This window comes from Hakea prostrata, unplaced genomic scaffold (assembly GCF_041222555.1).
Source record: "Hakea prostrata isolate BN-2017 unplaced genomic scaffold, UWA_Hpros_2 contig_64, whole genome shotgun sequence".
Taxonomy (NCBI): Eukaryota; Viridiplantae; Streptophyta; class Magnoliopsida; order Proteales; family Proteaceae; genus Hakea; species Hakea prostrata.
In genome coordinates this window covers 150,540-170,636 of record NW_028291183.1, presented here as the reverse complement: position 1 = coordinate 170,636, position 20,097 = coordinate 150,540, and the positions used below count along the sequence as shown (strand labels likewise).

Sequence of the window (20,097 nt, the reverse complement as noted above, 5' to 3'; positions counted from 1 at the left end):
GTGTAAAGGCCTTGGCAGTCTAGAAACCCTGGTTTGGTGGATCAGAAGGGGGGGGGGGGGGGGTGGGGTGAGATCTACCCCTTCTCCTCTCCTTCATTTCTCCTTTCCCCCCCCCCCCCCACTATTGCCCAGGCGGGGGGTGGGGGGCACGCCCAGAAAAAGAGGTTTAGGGGGTTCCCCCCCCCACAAAAAAAAAAAAAAAAAAAAAAAAAAAAAAAAAAAAAGGGGGGGAAGATAAACCATAGATCCAATAAAGAAAGAATGAATCATAAATGAATCAGAATGATAGATATAATCAGAGTATCAAACAGATAAGTAAAGTGAGGCAAAAATCCCACTCTACAACCAGCGGAAAAGTAGCTCTAAAAAGAATAAACTAGACAAAATCTAATCCCAGTAGCAAGTACATTGGGTAACTAAATTGTTCTCCACTTTATAGACAACATCCTTATAAGTGTAAATCTCATAAATGGCACAAGGACGCTTCCACTCAATGGTCGGACTAAGCATCGTACGGAGCATAACCACTCGCGGGATCTTCAGTGTAATTGTGGTAACCGCAATCACCTTCCTGGAGATATGCCTCTTCGCCTTGCGCTTCTTCATAGGGACCGTCATAGTACTCAAGACTGCAGGATAGTCTAACAAACATTGTACAATAAAGGAATGAGTTTCAAAGAAACTCAAAGAAGGCGCTTAAAATCCATAAGAACATAAATGGCAGGATTCCATAACAAACATAAATGCAATATGACATGAGACAAGCAATGAATGAATGAATCTAACTCTATGTATGCTGGTCTCTATTGGCAGACATGCTTTAAGTCATAGCACCGTACTTCTTAAGGAAAGTCCACTCACATCCTCAACCATTTAAGATATCTTGGATTCTCTCACGGATCATTTCACCGGTCTTGAGCAGCCGATTGGTAATGGGTCCTTCATCCCTCAAGACAAACCATGGCAGGGGGTTAAGTCAACACACTCTCTCACAACCATTTGGTATAAGTACTGGCGCATGTCAGGGTAAAACCTAGCCAAATGCAAGTCTTCTACTTAGTTACATCAAGTCGGATCCAGATATCGTCCATTCCTCGTCCCTCGACGATCCTTTCCGGTATCCTTCACACTAGAGTCCTCATAGTCCCCGACTACGGACTCATCAACCCTATTGATCATCCACATATGGTAAACGGGAAGCTCTCACGTCCTCTCACGGGTTGGTTACCGGTCTTGAGCGCCCGTGAGCCCAAGTCTAACCATATGCAACCCTACCAATAAATGGCCCCCACAATGTGATTCCCTGTCCTCTCACGGGTTGGTTACCGGTCTTGAGCGCCCATGAATCCCCATTGCTACCACGGGTCGTTCGGTCTCAATACCCCTCCGATTAGGGTCCGACATAACAGACATCCTAGCCAAACACTACTAGACAATCCTAGATATGTCATCCAACAGTTTTAGGAAGGTGTCCAGAGGGCATCTCCGGAAACATCCCATAATATTCCCGTAGTAGTCCAAGGACAGAAGTGTCAAAAGGACACCTCTCCTTTCCAAACCATACTTAAGCATACACATGCATCAATTCATATCATCACATATATGGTCACTTCATATATGGAAAGAAATCAATAAGTATAATCAACTTGTATATAATTGGTAAATAAATCATTCATGAATCAATTAATCATAACCAAGTAATGCTACTGTAATCAAAATTATACAACAGTAGTATATCATTGTAAGAATCTAATTTAGGAAACATGTCAATGATATTCAAATATAGAAACTAGATTCATGCTATCTATGTAATTAAGGAAATAACCATCCTTACCTTTTATAACTCGCAAAGGAATCCTAAGAAATCAAGTAAGATCTTGGCAAACTTGAGAAGAAGGTCCTAAACAAGTATATACAACATATTAGGAAAGATCCCTAACAGAAAAGATACTAAAACATCCAACACGGACCAATTCTGAGTTGCTGTACCCATTGGTCGAGTGGATTGGTCGATCGGCCCAACCGACCAATCAATCGACCAATGCAGACAATAAGCCTAAAAAAAACAGAGTTTTAAGATATGAAATCCGAATTTGGTGGTTCAAAAGGGTACTAATCAAGGGGTAAACTACATCAGTAGTATTCTAACATATAGGGGACCTTAAAACACCAATCAAATCAAGACATCAAGATCCAAATTAGGAAACAAAAAGTTACCATAATTAGATCAACCATGGATCTTGATGAATTCGAAATAGAAATCAAAGACAAGAACAATAGGAGGATGGATCATTGCTTCAGGTAAAGGTATCATGAAAACATACCTAGATCTTCAAGGAAAAAGGCTTAGAAGCATAAATCTAAATAAGGAAATAAAACCTACCATATATGTAACTACCATGCTTCATGAAGAACACATAGTATGGTAGAAGAGAACAATTAGAGATTGATAGATCATGGATCATGGAAAGAAAACATAGTAATTAACTACTAACATGGTCAATATAGAAGATCCAAAGAGATCAGAATTCAAATCAGAAGTTTAACAAGATTAGATCATGGTTTGATCATGATTCCTTCAAAAGCTTGCAATGATCATGGTTAAGATCATTGTTCTAGCCTCAAATCCTTAGGATGATCATGAGAACATGTTCGGAGATGTTTGCAACGAGAGAATGCAGCATCTCTTCTACTGTCTCAACTCAAAAAGGAAAGAAAAACAAAGATGGAGGAGAAGAAGAGAGAGTAGACATACCTTTTGATGCAAAAGGAAGAGTTTCAACGAAGATCCGTCAAGAAAACACCAAGGATGCAAGGGAGATGACTTGCAGAGGTCTTTGGTCTGCTCCAGAGAGTTTGGAGGCAGCAAATACGAAGTAGACTCGAGATTGGACTTAAATAGAGCAAGAAAAACCTAATTGCCAAAGACAAGACTCATTGGTCGAGTGGATTGGTCGATCGGCCCCGATCGACCAATGCCGACAAAGAAGTCCAAAACAGGGAATTGAAGGCCCAGATCAAATCCAATCCTAAAGGGGTTTTGCACACAAGTTAAGTGACTTACCTAATAGGTAGAAATGCCTTCAAACCAAGATAGAGAGCACTCCAAGTCCATCAACTAATCCGATCTTCATCAAGATTCAGTTTCCATAAATAGAACTTCATCATCAACTTTCATGGATTCAAAGCCAGACACCAAGTCCTCCACTGGGATGGCCCAAAGCTGACTTCTTACTTTACTCCGGGTCATCGGACCTACAAATAACAAGGTTTCCGGGTCAAGGTTAGGGCTGGGTTTTACATTTTCAGCCTAGGAGTATAGGTCAAAGCCCTGGTCTCCGACAGCCTGGTCAGTTTCAGTATGGCGGGAATCGACCACCAGTGAATGCAAGTGCTAGGCCGGTGAATGCGAATCCTAAGCCTTTTGTTCAAAAGCCTCCTGTTGCAGCTGTTCCGGTAGGACCAAGCAATCCTATTTGCTTCTACTGTAAGCAGTCCGGTCATTTTGCTCGCGATTGTCCGAAGAAGCCTGTCCAGCAGCCTATTCTAGTGGTGAAGAGTGCTCCTGCTCCTCCCTTTGGTAGAGTGTTCAGTATCTCTAGTACTGAGCAAGATGGAAGCCATGATGTGATCACAAGTACATTGTCAGTCGCTTCTTTTCCTGCATTTGTTTTATTTGATACAGGTGCATCTCATTCGTTCATATTATCTGCATTCATTAAGAAGACTGACCTAATCCCTGAGAAATTGTCTAGTTGTTTATTGATTAGTACACCTACTGGTCCTATTGTGAAACTAGATAAAGGATTAGTTAAATGTCCGGTGTTGGTTGGTAAGATAAACTTGGAAGCTAATTTGGTACTTCTTGATATGAAAGACTTCGATGTTATTTTGGGAATTGACTGGTTAACAACCCACAAAGCTGTATTTCTTTGCTCCTCGAGAAAGATTCAATTCAATACTTGCGTAGGTTCAGTTTTTGAATTTCAAGGTGAGAAAAGACGGGTTGGTAAAAAGATATTTTCTACATTGATGCAAATCTACACCATAGTAGATGATGCTTCTTCTGAAGGCAAGAGAAAAGTGGAGAAAAGAGTTGACGAAGTCAAAGTTGTCTGTGACTTTGTTGATGTCTTCCCTGATGATCTATCAGGAGTGCCTCCAGATAGGGATGTTGAGTTTTTTATTGATCTTGTCCCTGGTGCCGCTCCGATATCTAAGGCTCCGTATAGGATGGCTCCTACTGAGTTAAAAGAGTTGCAAAACCAGTTAAATGAGCTCATTGAAAGAGGTTTCATACAACCTAGTGTGTCACCTTGGGGAGCTCCGGTCTTGTTCGTCAAAAAGAAAGATGGTAGTATGCGTCTGTTCATTGATTACCGTGAGTTGAATAAGCTGACTATCAAGAATAGATACCCGCTGCCCAGGATTCATGATCTATTTCATCAATTGAAGGGTGCAGCTGTGTTCTCAAAGATTGACTTAAGGTCTGGATATCACCAGTTGAAAGTGAAGTCAAGTGATGTCTTCAAAACAGCTTTCCGAACAAGGTACGGCCATTATGAGTTTAGAGTCATGCCTTTTGGTTTGACTAATGCTCCTGCTGTGTTCATGGACCTCATGAACCGAGTCTTCCATGATGTGCTCGATAATTTTGTTATTGTCTTCATTGATGATATTCTGATCTATTCAAAAGGTGAAGAAGAGCATGAAAGGCATCTAGATTTCACTTTGCAAAGACTGCGAGAAAAGAAACTTTATGCTAAGTTTAGCAAGTGTGATTTCTGGCTAAAGAGTGTAGTATTCCTCGGCCATGTGGATTCTGCTGAAGGTATTCGTGTTGATCCTGAGAAAGTTCAAGCAGTTGCTGATTGGGAAAGACCGAAGACTGTAACGGAAATAAGAAGTTTCCTTGGTCCGCAAAGTTACTGCGTAAGGTTTATTGAGAACTTTTCTCGGTTAGCTGCCCCTATGACTAAGTTGACCCGGAAAGAAGAGAAGTTTGTTTGGTCTGATGCTTGTGAGAAGAATTTCCAAGAATTGAAGGATAGACTGACAAGTGCCCCGGTTTTGACTATACCTGATAATTCTGGTGGTATGACGGTCTATATTGATGCATCGAAGATTGGTTTGGGTTGTGTACTGATGCAGCACGGTAAGGTTGTAGCCTATGCCTCTCGGCAATTGAAGGATTATGAGCGGAATTACCCCACTCATGATTTAGAGCTTGCCGCTGTTGTTTTTGCTTTGAAGATTTGGAGACATTACCTCTATGGTGAGAAAATTGCCATATTCACGGACCATAAGAGTTTGAAATACTTCTTTACTCAGAAAGAGTTGAACATGAGGCAAAGAAGATGGTTGGAACTAGTCTCTGATTATGATTGTGATATTCAGTATCACCCTGGTAAGGCAAATGTTGTTGCTGATGCTCTTAGTAGGAAGATTCAGAAGAAGGTTTTGGATTTGAATGCTTTGAGTCTACCCTTGTTGTCTTCTATTGAGAGTTTTGATTTGGAAGTTGTTCCTGAGAATTCTGCTATTTTTCTTTCTGCTATGACGGCAAGGTCTGGTCTTAGAGATAAGATTGTTGTTTTGCAGAGTTTTGATTCGGAACTAAGGACAAAGTTGAGAAGATTTCTTCGAATCCTGAGTCGGATCCCGACTTTGGTATATCCATGGATGGTGCTTTATTGTTTAGAGGTAGATTGTGTGTGCCAGCAAATGAAGATCTTAAGAAGGAAATATTGAAGGAAGCACACCAGTCAGTCTTTACTATACACCCTGGAAGCACCAAGATGTACAAGGACTTGAAGGAACACTTTTGGTGGATTGGGTTGAAGGCCGATGTTGACGACTTTGTTGCCAAGTGTGAAACTTGCCAGCGTGTGAAAGCCGTTCATCAACCTCCATCTGGATTGCTTCAGCCCCTTCCTGTTCCTAACTGGAAGTGGGAAGATATCTCCATGGATTTCGTGACTAGCTTGCCTAGGACAAGTAAAGGCAATGACACTGTGTGGGTGATTGTTGATAGGTTGACCAAATCAGCCCATTTTATTCCTATAAAGATCACTCATACTTTGGATAAGCTAGCTAGACTTTATGTGGATAATGTGGTTCGTCTACATGGTGTGCCGATGAGTATTGTGTCCGATCGTGATCCTAGGTTCACCTCAAGGTTTTGGAATAGTCTACAGAAAGCCTTGGGAACCCAATTGAACTTGAGTACAGCTCATCATCCACAATCAGATGGACAGTCTGAGCGGACAATTCAAACTTTGGAAGACATGCTCAGATCTTGCGTGGTGGATATGGGTGGAAATTGGGATGAACACTTAGCTTTGGTTGAGTTTGCCTATAATAACAGTTATCAAGCAACGATAGGCATGGCTCCGTTTAAGGCTTTGTATGGTTGCACTTGTAGAACACCATTGTATTGGACTGAGACGGGTGAAAGAAAAGTCTTAGGTCCTGATTTCATTGAAGCTACGAGCGCAATGGTGGATATGATAAGAGAAAGGATTAAGTCTCCGCCTCAAACAAGACAGAAATCCTATCTCGACAAGAGAAGGACTGATCTGGAGTTTCAAGTTGGAGAGAAAGTTTTCTTGAAGGTTTCACCAATGAAGGGCATGATGAGATCTAATATTAAAGGGAAGCTTAGCCCTCGTTTCATTGGACCTTTTGGAATTTTGGAAAAGGTTGGACCCGTTGCTTATCGATTGGCATTACCTCCGTCTATTGCTGCTGTGCATAATGTGTTCCACATTTGGATGCTCCGGAAATATGTTGAAAATCCGGAACATGTCTTACAGCAGGCACCTGAAGGGCTGAGTGCTGATCTTACCTATGATGAAGAGCCAGCTGAAATTTTGGATAAGAAGGACAAGCAATTGCGGAATCGCACCATCCCTTTGGTAAAGATTCGTTGGAAGGACCATACCCCCTGAAGAAGCCTCTTGGGAGAAAGAAGAAGATATGAAGGAGAAGTTTCCTCATCTCTTTGGAAGCACAGTACGCTTTCAATTTCGGGGACGAAATTTTTTTAAGGGGGGGGAGAATGTGAAACCCAGCCCCTAACCCTATTCCGGAAACTCTGTTTATTGTAGGTCCAAAGGACCCGAAGTAAGGCAAGAAGTCATCTTTGGGCCATTTCGTTGAAGACTTGATGGCTGGATTGGAATCCATGAGTGTTGATGCTAGTGTTCCAATGGTGGAAAATGCACCCGGATGAAGATTGGATTAGTTGATGGTCTTGGAGTGGTCTCCGTATTGATTCAAAGGCATTTCTAACTCCTAGGTATGTCACTCTAGAGGTGTGCAAAACCCCTTGATGTTTGGACTTGATCCCGAGCCTTCAATTCCCTGTTTTGAAGTTGCTGTCTTGATTGGTCAACTCATTGGTCGATTGGATCAATCGACCAATCAATCGACCAATTGATTCTGTTTTTGAAATTTGAATCATGTCACTTCTATTTAAGTCTAATCTCGGGAATACTCCGCCTCATCTGCCTCCTAAGCCTCTGGAACGAGTTAGAACCCTAATCTAACCCATTCCCTTGCATTCTTTGGTGATCTCTTTCAAAGACTTGAAGAATTCTTCATCTTTCTACGGCAAAGGTATGATCTCAACCACTCTCTCTTCTATCTCTGATTTTCTTTCTTTTATTCTCGTTTTCATTGAGATCAGAAAGGTGATGAAGCATTCTTGTAATCATCAATTCTTTGATCTCACCATATTCTTTAAGACTCATGATCATCATCATGTTCTTAAACCCTACCTATTGAATTCTTGAAAACCCTAACCCTAATCCTTTGAAACCCTAACCTGTGAGATCGTCTGGAGAGCTTTTGGTAACCTCCCTTGTGAAGGAAAATCTTCTTGAGTAATATTGTGTTAACCTAAACTTCATCATTGAATGACCCTTCTTGTTATTCTTGGTAACAATTTATCTCCCTTCATCCAGATCTCACAATTATTTTCCGAGGGAACCAAAAAGGGTAAAACCCTAATTCTTGGGTAAGATCAAGAACCTCTAGTTTAATCATGGTAACCCAATTATTATGTTTCCTTTACTAGATCTGAATTTTTTCATATCCTAGTTCATTATCTTTAATCTTTCTATTTTTTTTCCCTCCTAACCTATGATAACCCTAATCAGGTTAACCTCATGATTTCTAGGTTGTAACGTGAGAATTGTTTTGAGTTATGGTTTGATATCCTCTATACCCTAGAATACTACCATGATAATTCCCCTCTTAATTGTACCCTTTTGAACCATCGAATTCGGTTCGGATTCTCAAAATTCGGATTCTTGCAGCCACCTGTCATTGCGGCATTGGTCGACTGGTCCAGCAGACCAATCAATCGACCAATGAGTACAACAACCTCAATCTTGGTTTGTTTCGATTGATTTATGATCTTTTCCTTTATGCATCTTTCCTAACATGTTGTGTGCAGTTGTTTAGGACTGTCTTCTCAAGTTTTGTCAAGATCATACTTGATTCTTTAAGATTCCATTCAAGTTAGAAGGTAAGGACAGTTGATTCCTTAACTACATAGATTGCTTGTTCTCTGGTTTCTACTTTATGAAACTATGAGATTACCTACTGTTATTGTATTTTAATTCTGATCTCCTACTGTGGGAACAGTAGCACTTAATTATATCATCTTTTCATTGTTTATGTTATATGAATTACTTATTACTGCTTAATCTGATGTTGCTTTTACATTCTCTTTTATATGATGAACTACTGGTTGTGTATGTCATGACTGATCTAAGAATGTGTTTGCTTAAGTTTGGTTTGGGATTGGGAAGTGTCCTTTTGACACTTCTGTCCTTGGACATTATCGGAAATAGTATGGGATGTTTCCGGGGTTGCCCATCGACACTTTCCCGAATCAATGGTTGTCATACCTAGGGATGTCTAGCAATGTTTGGCTAGGATATACCCATGTTATATCAGACCCGATTCGGAAGGGTATTGAGACCGAACGACCCGTGGTAGCAATGGGGATTCACGGGCACTCAAGACCAGTGAGTTATATCCGTGAGAGGACGGGAATCACATTGTGGGGGCCATTTATTGGAGGGTTGCATATGGCTAGACTTGGGCTCATGGGCGCTCGAGACCGGTGAGTTATATCCGTGAGAGGACATGAGAGCTTCCCGTTTACCATATGTGGATAACCAATAGGGTTGATGAGTCCGGTGAGTAATATCCGTGACTCTAGTGTGAAGGATACCGGAAAGGATCCCGAGAGGGGAGGAATGGAAGTATCTGGAACTGACTTGATGTAACTAAGTAGATGACTTGCATTGGGCTAGGCTTTTCCCTGACATGTGCCGGTACTTATGCCAAATGGTTGTGAGAGAGTGTGTTGACTTAACCCCCTACCATGGTTTGTCCGAGAGGGATGCCTGGACCCACTACCAACAGGAGCCGTATGCGTGACCTACCCAAAGAAGTAGGGTGCTATGACTTAAAGCATGTCTGCTATAGAGACCAGCATACATAGAGTTAGATGCATGCATACATTACTTGTTTCATACTACATTGCATCATGTTATGTTTTGCCACATGTTATCTATGATGTTATGGATTAACTACCTTCCTGAGTTTCTTCGAAACTCATCTCTGTTGTATATTTCTTTTTGTTAGATTATCCTGCAGGTACCGAATACTATGACGAGCAGTATAGTGAAGCACAAGCTGATGAAGCGTATTACACGCAAAGTGCTGGCAACGATCAAGATTACTTTGATGATCCCCCGGCGGATCAAGCTGCGTACTACTTATGAGAACGGCATAGAGCTGGAACAGATCAGTTGGATTGATGAAGTCCACACTTATGAAGACGTTATCTATAAACTAGAGGATTCTTGTTCTTAGTTTATTTCTTAGCACATTATTTCATTTGTATTTCCTTTTTGATTTTTATACTACGTTCCGCTATTTTGGTAAAGGGAGTTTCCGCCTCACTTCACTCCTTTTTGATATCATTGGATATCTGGTATCTTTCCGCACTCTGATTATTCTGATTGCTCATTTCTTGTTTTGAACCTTGTTTATAATATTAAACCTTGATTTATTTATGTTCATGATTATGTTATTGCATATGTGGGAGGATGATTTCCTCGATACTTGATCTTCGGGGCTGTGGATCACACTCTCGGGTATGCCAGTTAGGGTACCGGCTGGGAGGATGTGACACCATACCAACAAGAGAATTGGGGTTTGCAACCCATGGTGTTGTGTAGTGTTACCAAGGGGCGCCCAATAGACCGAATAAGAGCCGTGAAGGGACATTGAGTACCCTAGTGTACCATTCATGCCCTACCAAGATAGTGGCGTTTGAGGTAGTGGTATTTGGTTGCCAGGGTGTACATCCAAGATAGCGGGTGCTTGAGGATATACACTCCTAGAATGGTAAGGGGTGCCAAGATAGATGGTGCTTGAGGATGGTATCTCCAAACCATGGAGTGCACCTAGAGTAGAGACTTTGAATTGTGCTAGGTAAGTCCCGACACATGCCGGTCCTAAACCCATAGTCATGCATTTTATTTTCACTAGTGATGATGAGATGAAATGATGAGAGTGGACCAAGAACCCCTTAACCCTAGTTGTGGTGTCGAGTATGGCCTTTGCCCTAAACACCCAATTGTAAACTTTCTTTTCATGGACTAAGAGGCCACCACTGTGGACTAGTATGTGTTTAAGGCGTGTTACCAAAATTAGAGACCTACATACCTTGCATGTATTGGATGGTATCTAGGACTGCGTCATATTGCATTGTGGATGTGGTTGTTTCCTCCTCACGAGTTTGAACTCATCCCCATATGAATTCTTCCTTTTAGATGCTAATACAAGGCTTGAGATTGTACTTGTGGGGAAGCCGTGCAGGCGGAGGAGTCTAGTGCTGCGGATTAGGAGGAGCCATTCGTCCCGCTTCATGATGCTCTCTACTATTGCTACACATGTTCCTATGGATTGTCTATATCCTAGAGTTGGGAATTATATAAGAGGGGTCATCCTGCTTGTAGAAACAACAATTGAAAAACACTTTATTTACTTTTTAAGTATTGGATGAGCTGTAAGCTTAGGTTGATCAATTAACTCACTCAGTATAGTACATAGTAAGACAATGTGAACTGTTGCTATCTCTTGTTTTGGATATCTTGAATGTGCATCGATTATGGTACTGTATCTGGCTGGTCCAGGGGGGGGTTGTGTAGGAATCCCAAACAGTCAGGCTGATCCAGATAGCCCTCAGGAAGGGGATGTGACACCGTGAGGCAAACCCTATCACTGATTTTCTAGCTAAGTTAGTAGCAAACCTCTTGAAGTGTGGCCTGATCACATCCAAAAAGGGATGAAACTGGGATGCTTTACAGCTCCCTAGGTTTAGGTTTAGTTGATTCTTTGGCTTAGTGATTATCCATCTTGACCTACCAAAAAAAAAAAAAAAAGATTATCCATCTCTTGGAACCAGTCAGGTTAAATGTAGTGGGGCAACTGATGTTGCAAGGTTGAGTGAGTGTGTTCCGTATTATTGTACCTTTCGGCTGAGTGATTATCCATCTCTTGGAACCAGTTAGGTTCGATGTAGTGGGGCAACTGATGTTGCAAGGTTGAGTGAGGTGGTTCCATATTATTGTACCTTTCTTATCTCTTTATTTAAATAAAATTCTAATCTTTATTTTGAAAAAACAAAAAAAAGGGTTGAAAATTTTGATCTCCCTCAAGGGGATAGAGATAGAACTGATAAATGGGGATGCCTTGGAGTCAATCCCAATAGATTTTAGACCATATCTGATCAGCTCAGCATAAATGAAGCATGAGTTGACATCTTTTGTGAAAGTTCATATCTATATTGCCTTCTTCTATTTATGTGGAGAAAAGAACATGCAGTCATAGCATATGATAGCATCTCCATAAAACTATTTTGACATCTTCCTAAGAAATGACATTTTTTTAATTTGTTTTGAGAATTCTACCGAAAAAGGGCAAATTACATATGGATCCCTTGTGTTTGTAGTCAATACATTTACTACCCCAATTATAACTTTCAATTCTTAACAATAGGGGGCATCTGTAATTGATTTTTCCCCACAGGGGTAGTAGATGTAATTGATTACAAACATAAGGGGTCTATGTAATTTTCCTAAAAAAAAGGACTTTTGAGAAGAGAGAGACATATGAAAGTGCTTGTATGCTATGCAGCCAGACTGGATCCTGACCACTTGATTTGAAGTTGACTAATGAAAACATATGAATCAAAGAACATACGAATCATTTGTAGACAATGGAAAATGCATCTAGTTTTGTCCACTATTCAAACTTGATGCTGCACGATTGACTGAAAGCCATGGTAGAAGAAACACTAGAACTGAAATGTCTTAACTTCAATAATCAATTGTCCATGTGACTACGTTGTCTTAAAATAGCAAAGTCATGAGTCATGACACCACCTTTTAGTGTTGAATGGTTCTCTCTTTTGTTTGACCTTTTTTTCTTAGAATACTTATGTGAAAAGTCAAATGGAACATTCAAATTATACTGGTATCCAATAGTAGTTATACCTTGCTGGGGAAAAATGAAGGTGAGGTCAGGTGGGAGAGGAGCCCAATATGGGAGTGGAGGGGTGATGGCTCCTATCCAGGTACAAAAGAATGCAACAATATAACACTAATCTAATTAGAAGGTTGAAATATCATTCATATTGATACTGCTAAGATAGGATTATTGTATGTCAAATAGGAGAAGGAGGGAGAGAGAGAGAGAGAGAGAGAGAGAGAGAGAGAGAGAGAGAGAGAGAGAGAGAGAGAGAGTATGACTTTAGGGTTTACGTGGTTCGGTTGATGCTTCCAACATACATCCATGGTAGAGAATGTTGTTGTGTTTCCTATATTATTGTAATTGAATTGTACATTTGACCAAAAAAAAAAAAAGTAACTGAATTGTACATGGCTTTATATAGAGAAACTACAAGAGTTTTACTAAGTTACAATCTCTAGAATATGCAACCATCTTAGGATAAGAGTTTGTATTTGTGATGCAAGTTGACTGTTGAGGCTTTATGATAGAGATAAAACTCCGGTGAGAATCTTTGAGTGTGACTGGGTTGCATTTTGGTGATTTACTTGTTGCACAAGTCTTCTCAGGGTCTTCCTGCGATTTTTTGTGGTTGAGTCCATGTGGGACTCTCGGTGGTTCCCTAATATGCCCCTAACGAGTTGAACGACATGAATGTAATGTTGAGATTGGAAATCAAAAAGTTGAACTGTTGAGAAGATAGTATCTTGGTGAAGACATCTGTTAGCTGATCCTTAATAGATATGAATTTGACTTCAAGCTATTGTTTAGCAACCTTATCACAAGCGAAGTGGTAGTCGATGCTTCGTGTGTGTAAGAAAGATAGGGTTGGAAGTAAGATAAGTGGTGCCACATTATCACACCACAAAGCTTGATGATTGGATAAGAAGATTTGTAACTCTTTCAAAAGAGTGTTTGCCAAGGCCTTATATTCTGACTTCATACTAGACCGGGCCAACGTGGCTTGCTTCTTGAAACTTTGGGAAACCGAATTCCGACTCAAGAAACTTGCATCCTCTCCAGTGGATTTTCTATCATCAGGGTAGCCTGCCCAATCCGCATTCGAAAACATAGATATTTTAAAATCTGAGAACTTATGAATAAACAATCCCTTAGTGACGGCACCCTTTAGATATCGAACCACATTGGGGACTCTTGGTGGTTCCGTAACGGATACTAATATGCATGTTTCCACCTCATAGGTTTATACATATATACATGCTCTAGAAACCCAAGTACCAATCTATTTCATTTGAAATTATAAAACAAATATCTTGAAGCAACCAAGGGTGATGAAAATAAACCATTGCCATCTTCCGCAGTACATGGGAGGCACTTGCTTGTCTCAAATGAGAGGTAAAAAAAACCACTAATGAAGGTCACCATTGTTTTCTTGTTTGAAAAAAAAAAAAAACAACCATCGTAAATTTAGAGTTGGCTGAATATTCATATGAATATTATTAAGAAACTAATGTTTATAAATATAATAATGAGAGACAGGCTTTCTTCATAAGAAAATAGACCTACCTAGAATGGAACTTACAATGAAAAATCACAATAAGTAAACTATATAAAATGTAAGATATGTACAGATATATAACTATATTAGAATAAGTGTAACTTCCTAATATTGAAGATATGCACAATAATATCAGATAACAAACCTGTGGGCAAAACTCTTTCGATGTCAATCTCACAAACCCTAGCTGACAGCCATGTAAATCCTATTTGGATTGAACTCTGAGCAACACTCCAACTCAAAGAGTTTCAGATAAACACCAAACTTTTCAAACGAATCCATTACGATTGATCAAATTCTACTGTTTCCATACAGTTGAGAGAAAAAATGGATATTTGGTGAATATCTCTATATCAGCTTATACTAATAATAGATAATTAACAAGAAATAGAAGTCAACTACATGTAAAATAAAGTAATTATTAAGTGATAATACTAACTCTCAGAATACTTGTCCGGATATTCAATTAAGTTTACAGGTTGATCCTCCTGTTGGCGTATCAAGAGATAAAACTTGAATTTAATGTACGTAATCTGATCTTACTAACAGAGAAAGCAAGGCTTTTAAAAGCATAATTATATTAGATAAGTGCATGTGTATGACACAGAAGTGCAAAGAATCATGCCAAAATTTCTAGGAAGTCAAATAACAAAACGTTATATATAGCAGCCTCAACATTTTCCTGTCTTACACCTCTTCTTTTCTTGCTTCTTCTTCTTTGGGAATCATGAATTCTCTTCTATCTTCTAGTTTCACTTCTCTCTTGCTCTTATTTCTTTTCATGTTTGGTTCATCATCAGCAAGAACACTGCCATCTTCATCTTCTTCTTTTTCTACTTCAGCTTCTAAGATTAACAAGTCTGTAGCAGAATTTCATCGTCACAGTTCAATATCAGATTTTCGGTTACTGAACAGAAGATCATTACTGAGCTGTGAAGATCCAAATCCATATCTTAAAATCAATTTCAGTTTAGTTGCAGCTTCTGGACTTCTGAATGAACAATATGTAACAGTTACCGTAAGTGGAGTTATAGTACCTGCAGATTCGGATTGGGTTGCCATGGTCTCACCTTCTTACTCCAAGTAAGTGAAAACAAGAAAATTAGACTTAACCATTTAGGAGATTTCTGGTGGGGTGATAATATTAGGGTTCTTGGTTGTGTGTGCAGTGTCACTGATTGTCCTCTGAAGGAGGCACTGTACCTTGAGACTGGAGATACTAGTGACCTTCCGCTTGTCTGCCATTATCCTGTGAAGGTAAGAACTAACAAAATTAGACATTTACTGATTTTACAATTTACATGTTCAATGCTAGCTAAGAAACATAAAATTTTAATTTTTCATCAATAAAATATATGAACCTAATGGATATTCTTTGGATTTACAGGCTCAATATGTGAAGAACGATCTAAACTATCTTGATTGTAACAATGCCGTATGCCAGGAACACATTGGTGACTTATGTATAGTGAAAACATGCAGTGGTTCAATAACATTTCATGTCACCAACATCAGAACTGACATAGAGTTTGTGTTCATGGCCGGGGGTTTCGATACACCTTGTATCTTAAAACGAACAAATCCTGTGAGCTTTGCTAATCCAAATAGTCCAATGTATGGTCATCTCTCAAGTGTGGATTCAACTGGACAATCGGTAATTTCGGTCATCTTGATCTCATAGAATAGATTTACATCAGTATGTGATAAGATTATGAACTAACTACAGTGTTTGGGTTTATTTTGGGGCAGATGAGATTAACATGGGTGAGTGGAGACCAAAACCCTCAACAAGTTCAATATGGGAATGGATACACTGCAACATCACAAGTTACCACCTTTACCCAAAATGATATATGTGGTGAGTACTTGTGATCTATCGTTTTTCTTTCATTATTCAATTTTCTAATTTTATTCTGAGGGAAGATATTGCAGAATCTAATTTTATACCCCCAATTCTGAAATTGGAATTTAGGTACTGATGCAATAAGCCCGGCCAAGGATTTTGGATGGCATGAGCCTGGCTATGTTCACACTGCGCTTATGACCGGACTGCAACCTTCAACAAGTTACTCCTACAATTATGGAAGGCAAGTGAATTAAAAATAAATAAAAAAATTTAGGGGAGAGAGAGAGAGCTTGAAGCCAATCACTTAATGAAGATGTTACAGAAGTGTGTTTATATGTTCTCAAATTTCTTTTTCCTATCAATGTTCATTAAACAGAGAAACCTTATGTCACATTGCAGTGATTCAGTCGGTTGGAGTTCTCAAATTCAATTCTGGACACCTCCTGCTGGAGGATCAGCTGGACTTAGCTTCCTTGCATTTGGGGACATGGGGAAGGCTCCCCATGATGCCTCCGTCGAGCATTACATTCAGGTCATACCCTTAAAAGATTTTGTATCCATTTTGTTAAAAACACACATTCATGCAATTCTTATTTGAGTTTGTGTAATGTTGTTTAAATAAACAGCCCGGATCAATATCAGTTACAGATGCCATGACCCAAGAAGTTGCATCAGGCAATGTGAACTCCATTTTCCACATTGGGGACATCAGCTATGCTACGGGCTTCTTAGTTGAATGGGATTTCTTCCTTAACCAGATAACCCCTCTAGCATCTCGTGTTACCTACATGACTGCAACTGGAAACCATGAGAGAGACTATCCAGACTCCGGATCGGTCTACGAACTTACTGATTCAGGTGGTGAATGTGGAGTCCCTTATGAGACCTATTTCCCTATGCCCACAAGTGCTAAGGACAAGCCATGGTACTCTATAGAACAAGGGCCTATTCATTTCATCGTGATTTCTACAGAGCATGATTGGAGCTCAAGCTCAGAGCAAGTAACTTAAATGATCTTCCTCTTCCATAACATTGTGTTCAAACCAATTCTTAAAATCTGCCTGTTTTGACTATATTCTGACAAATGTGAAATCCATTATAGTACCAATGGATGGAGACGGACATGGGTTCAGTGGATCGATCAAAAACTCCTTGGTTAATTTTTATAGGGTAAGTATGACCCAACAATCTTGTTATTTCTTGCTCTCTCTCTCTCTCTCTCTCTCTCTCTCTCTCTCTCTCTCTCTCTCTCTCTCTATTTTCTACTGAAACATTTCCACACGCAGGCACAGACCAATGTATTCTTCCGTATCCGGATTACTTCCTAGTGTAGATCCAAATTTTGTATCAACTGTAGAGCCTTTGCTAATGGACTATAAGGTAAGTTAACATATATATCCTATGAACAAGATAAATACTTCGAGACAGACTTGTGAAAAAAACAAAAAGTTCATAAATGAACAATTTATATTCCAAATCATCAGGTTGATCTTGCTCTATGGGGCCATGTCCACAACTATGAAAGAACTTGTGCCGTTTATCAAAAGAATTGCAAAGCCATACCTACGAAAGATGCAAATGGGGTTGACACTTACAATAACACAAATTACAGTGCTCCAGTTCATGCAGTCATTGGTATGGCAGGATTCACATTGGACCAGTTCCCTTCCAATGTAAGTAAATGAATTTCATCTTCATGCAGGTTGATCAAGCTCTATTTGTGTTTGCTTTGCTTCATGCCTATAAGTTCTTCATTCTTAAATAAGGTTCGGGTCATTATAATCCACGTTATTACATGTAACCTATTGCAGTTCCTTCGTAGTAGTACCGACCATCATGTGTTGTTTGCTTTGGACAGGCTACTGCTGCTAGTTGGAGTTTAGTTAGGATTGCTGAATACGGATATGTAAGATTTCATGCAACGCTACAAGACTTAAGTGCTGAGGTTAGTATATTAAACCAAACTTCACCAGTAAGACTTCTAGTTTTGCTTTTGCTTTTCCTGTTAGAGAACAAATCCATTAATCAAATTTAAGAAGATATTATGCTACACTCTCCAAACTACGTTCACCCGCACACTTTACCCTAGCCAAAGACATGCAAAAAACATTGAATAGTGTAGGACTCTGGAATGTAGGTACCTAATAGATGTAAAAGATAAGGAGAACCAAAAAGAAAAGAAAAGAAAATGTTCGATGTTAGATTTTGGGCTTCAATGAGAGTTTTCTTTTTCTTTTTTCTTTCAATTTGATTCCCTTGATATTGCTGTTCATTTTGTTAAAGATATGAGATATTATGATGTAACACAATGAGGGAAGAACCCCCATCACCCCTATAATGTTACATTATGATACCGCAAATTATTTCATATCTCTAACACATTACATAGGAAACATTTGGTTTATAATTTAAGGTAATTCTCAGTCATCTTCTTCCAATCCTTGATTTGGGTTTGAAACGAAAATCTTCCTTTCTTCTTGGTTTATTCCCTTTCCGATCGAGTAAGGCTAGCTTGACACATTATACAATTACAAGCTGAAACAACCAAATCATGGTTTAGCTAAATAAAAAATAAGGCAAAAAATAAAACTCCAAAGAGGATAGGCGAAAAGAATAGAAATATTGTGGAAATCAAGTTCTGAGTAGGCCTTGCATTGTAACCTTAAATAGCTAACCATAATCTGTCCCCAATGGCACAGAAGAGGGAAAAAGAAGTGGAAGATGACAAAATAAAATTACAAATGTAAAGTTATCGATAGTTTTTTCCTTTTCCTCTTCCATTGTTTATGTTTTCTACTCATAATGAACTTCATTCTTTATGTCTTCTCAATTCTAGTTTGTGGTTGCAAGCACCATGATGGTTGAGGATAGCTTTCACATCATCAAAAGCTAGACTATTTGTCTTGTGTTTGAGAACAGCTTTCACAGCATAAAAGCGAAGGCTATTGATCTTGAATTCATGTCTTGAGTGTGAGTGCGAGTATGAGCGTGTATGTGTGTGGTGTGCTTGTGAGTGCATGTATATGTGTCCGTGCGTGAGAGAGAGATTCATTGCCTTGTAAATGCAATTTATAAAGTTATATTTTCAATAAAAAAAATTTTTCATTAGTGCTGCATTCATTGTCTTGATGCATATTTATGGATAATGCAATATTCATTTTAATATAATTGGTAGCAGCATTGTGTTCCTCTTATCGTCCAATTGATCAAAATTTATTTCCCGTTTGTCAGTGGACTAACAATCACTTGAAATTCTACTGAAGGACATCTATTCGAGGCTGGCATAAAAATTGCCTTTATTGCTCCATCATCTTCGGATGTGGTCAATCGTAAAATCTCTGGGATTAACTCCCACGGCAAATGTACCAGCTCTATTAGGGTTGGGAAGAGCCATACGCGTTGCCACATTCATATCCATGAATCCACACATCATTGCATTGAACTGGAACTGCTGCTGCTGCATTATATTCCCCAGAATATTGATGACATCCTGAGCCAACATCATTATAGGAGGGGCAGGGAGAGGAGTTTCCTATTGGCTTCTTTGTGGCTGAGTCGGACATGGAGGATCAACACCATTATTGTTCTAAGTGCAGCTGCTGGCCTGATTCTCTATCTCGTTTTGGTTCCTAGTATTCATCATCTTGGAAGAGTTTATGCACACAACAGGCTCAACAATTTGTCCAAAATAAAAGCTCACCGTTCAATATCCAAATGCATGCATATAGGAACCAAAATGCACATTTAATCATCCATGCAAACACATGGTTTCCACAGCAAGAGATCACAAAAGAGAGGAACAGCCACCCAAAGCGGCGGTTGGTCAGCTGAGGACCAGCCAGTCGGTTGACTGATCGATTGCCAAGTTGACTGCCACCCTTCTTGAATGAGGGGTAGTCTGCAGGGAAAGGGCAGTTGGTCGGCTTTTATAGAGGCTTATCGACCAGCTTGGTGTTGAGCAAGCTATAACACATTTACTATTGTAATTGGTGACAACAAAGTTATACTATATATGCTGGTTTATTTCTGAACCAAGGGCAACGGAAGTATGAAATTATATTTTATTTGCTGGTTAACTTCTTAACCAAGAGTAATGGAAGTGGGAAATCAATAATGGTGGGCCATATTTAGGTTA

General features: G+C 39.5%; 1 protein-coding gene across 1 annotated transcript; it reads left to right on the top strand.

Annotated features, from left to right (window-relative positions):
- Window positions 1-14,827: 14,827 nt before the first annotated feature.
- LOC148999025 (putative inactive purple acid phosphatase 27) lies at window positions 14,828-19,068 on the top strand. The gene is made up of 12 exons (XM_089141527.1): window positions 14,828-15,199; window positions 15,286-15,373; window positions 15,504-15,770; window positions 15,866-15,974; window positions 16,089-16,203; window positions 16,362-16,494; window positions 16,589-16,963; window positions 17,065-17,132; window positions 17,249-17,342; window positions 17,447-17,635; window positions 17,821-17,907; window positions 18,799-19,068. The coding sequence occupies exons 1-12, from the start codon at window positions 14,844-14,846 to the stop codon at window positions 18,853-18,855; spliced, it is 1,938 nt and encodes a 645-aa protein (XP_088997653.1). The 5' UTR covers window positions 14,828-14,843; the 3' UTR covers window positions 18,856-19,068.
- Window positions 19,069-20,097: the final 1,029 nt, after the last annotated feature.

Excerpts from the sequence above, each read along its gene's own strand:
- LOC148999025 (XM_089141527.1), top strand. The coding sequence starts at position 14,844 with ATGAATTCTCTTCTATCTTCTAGTTTCACTTCTCTCTTGCTCTTATTT. Across the intron at positions 15,374-15,503 it reads TCTGCCATTATCCTGTGAAG|GCTCAATATGTGAAGAACGA; the intron begins GTAAGAACTAAC and ends TTGGATTTACAG. Across the intron at positions 16,495-16,588 it reads CCGTCGAGCATTACATTCAG|CCCGGATCAATATCAGTTAC; the intron begins GTCATACCCTTA and ends TTAAATAAACAG.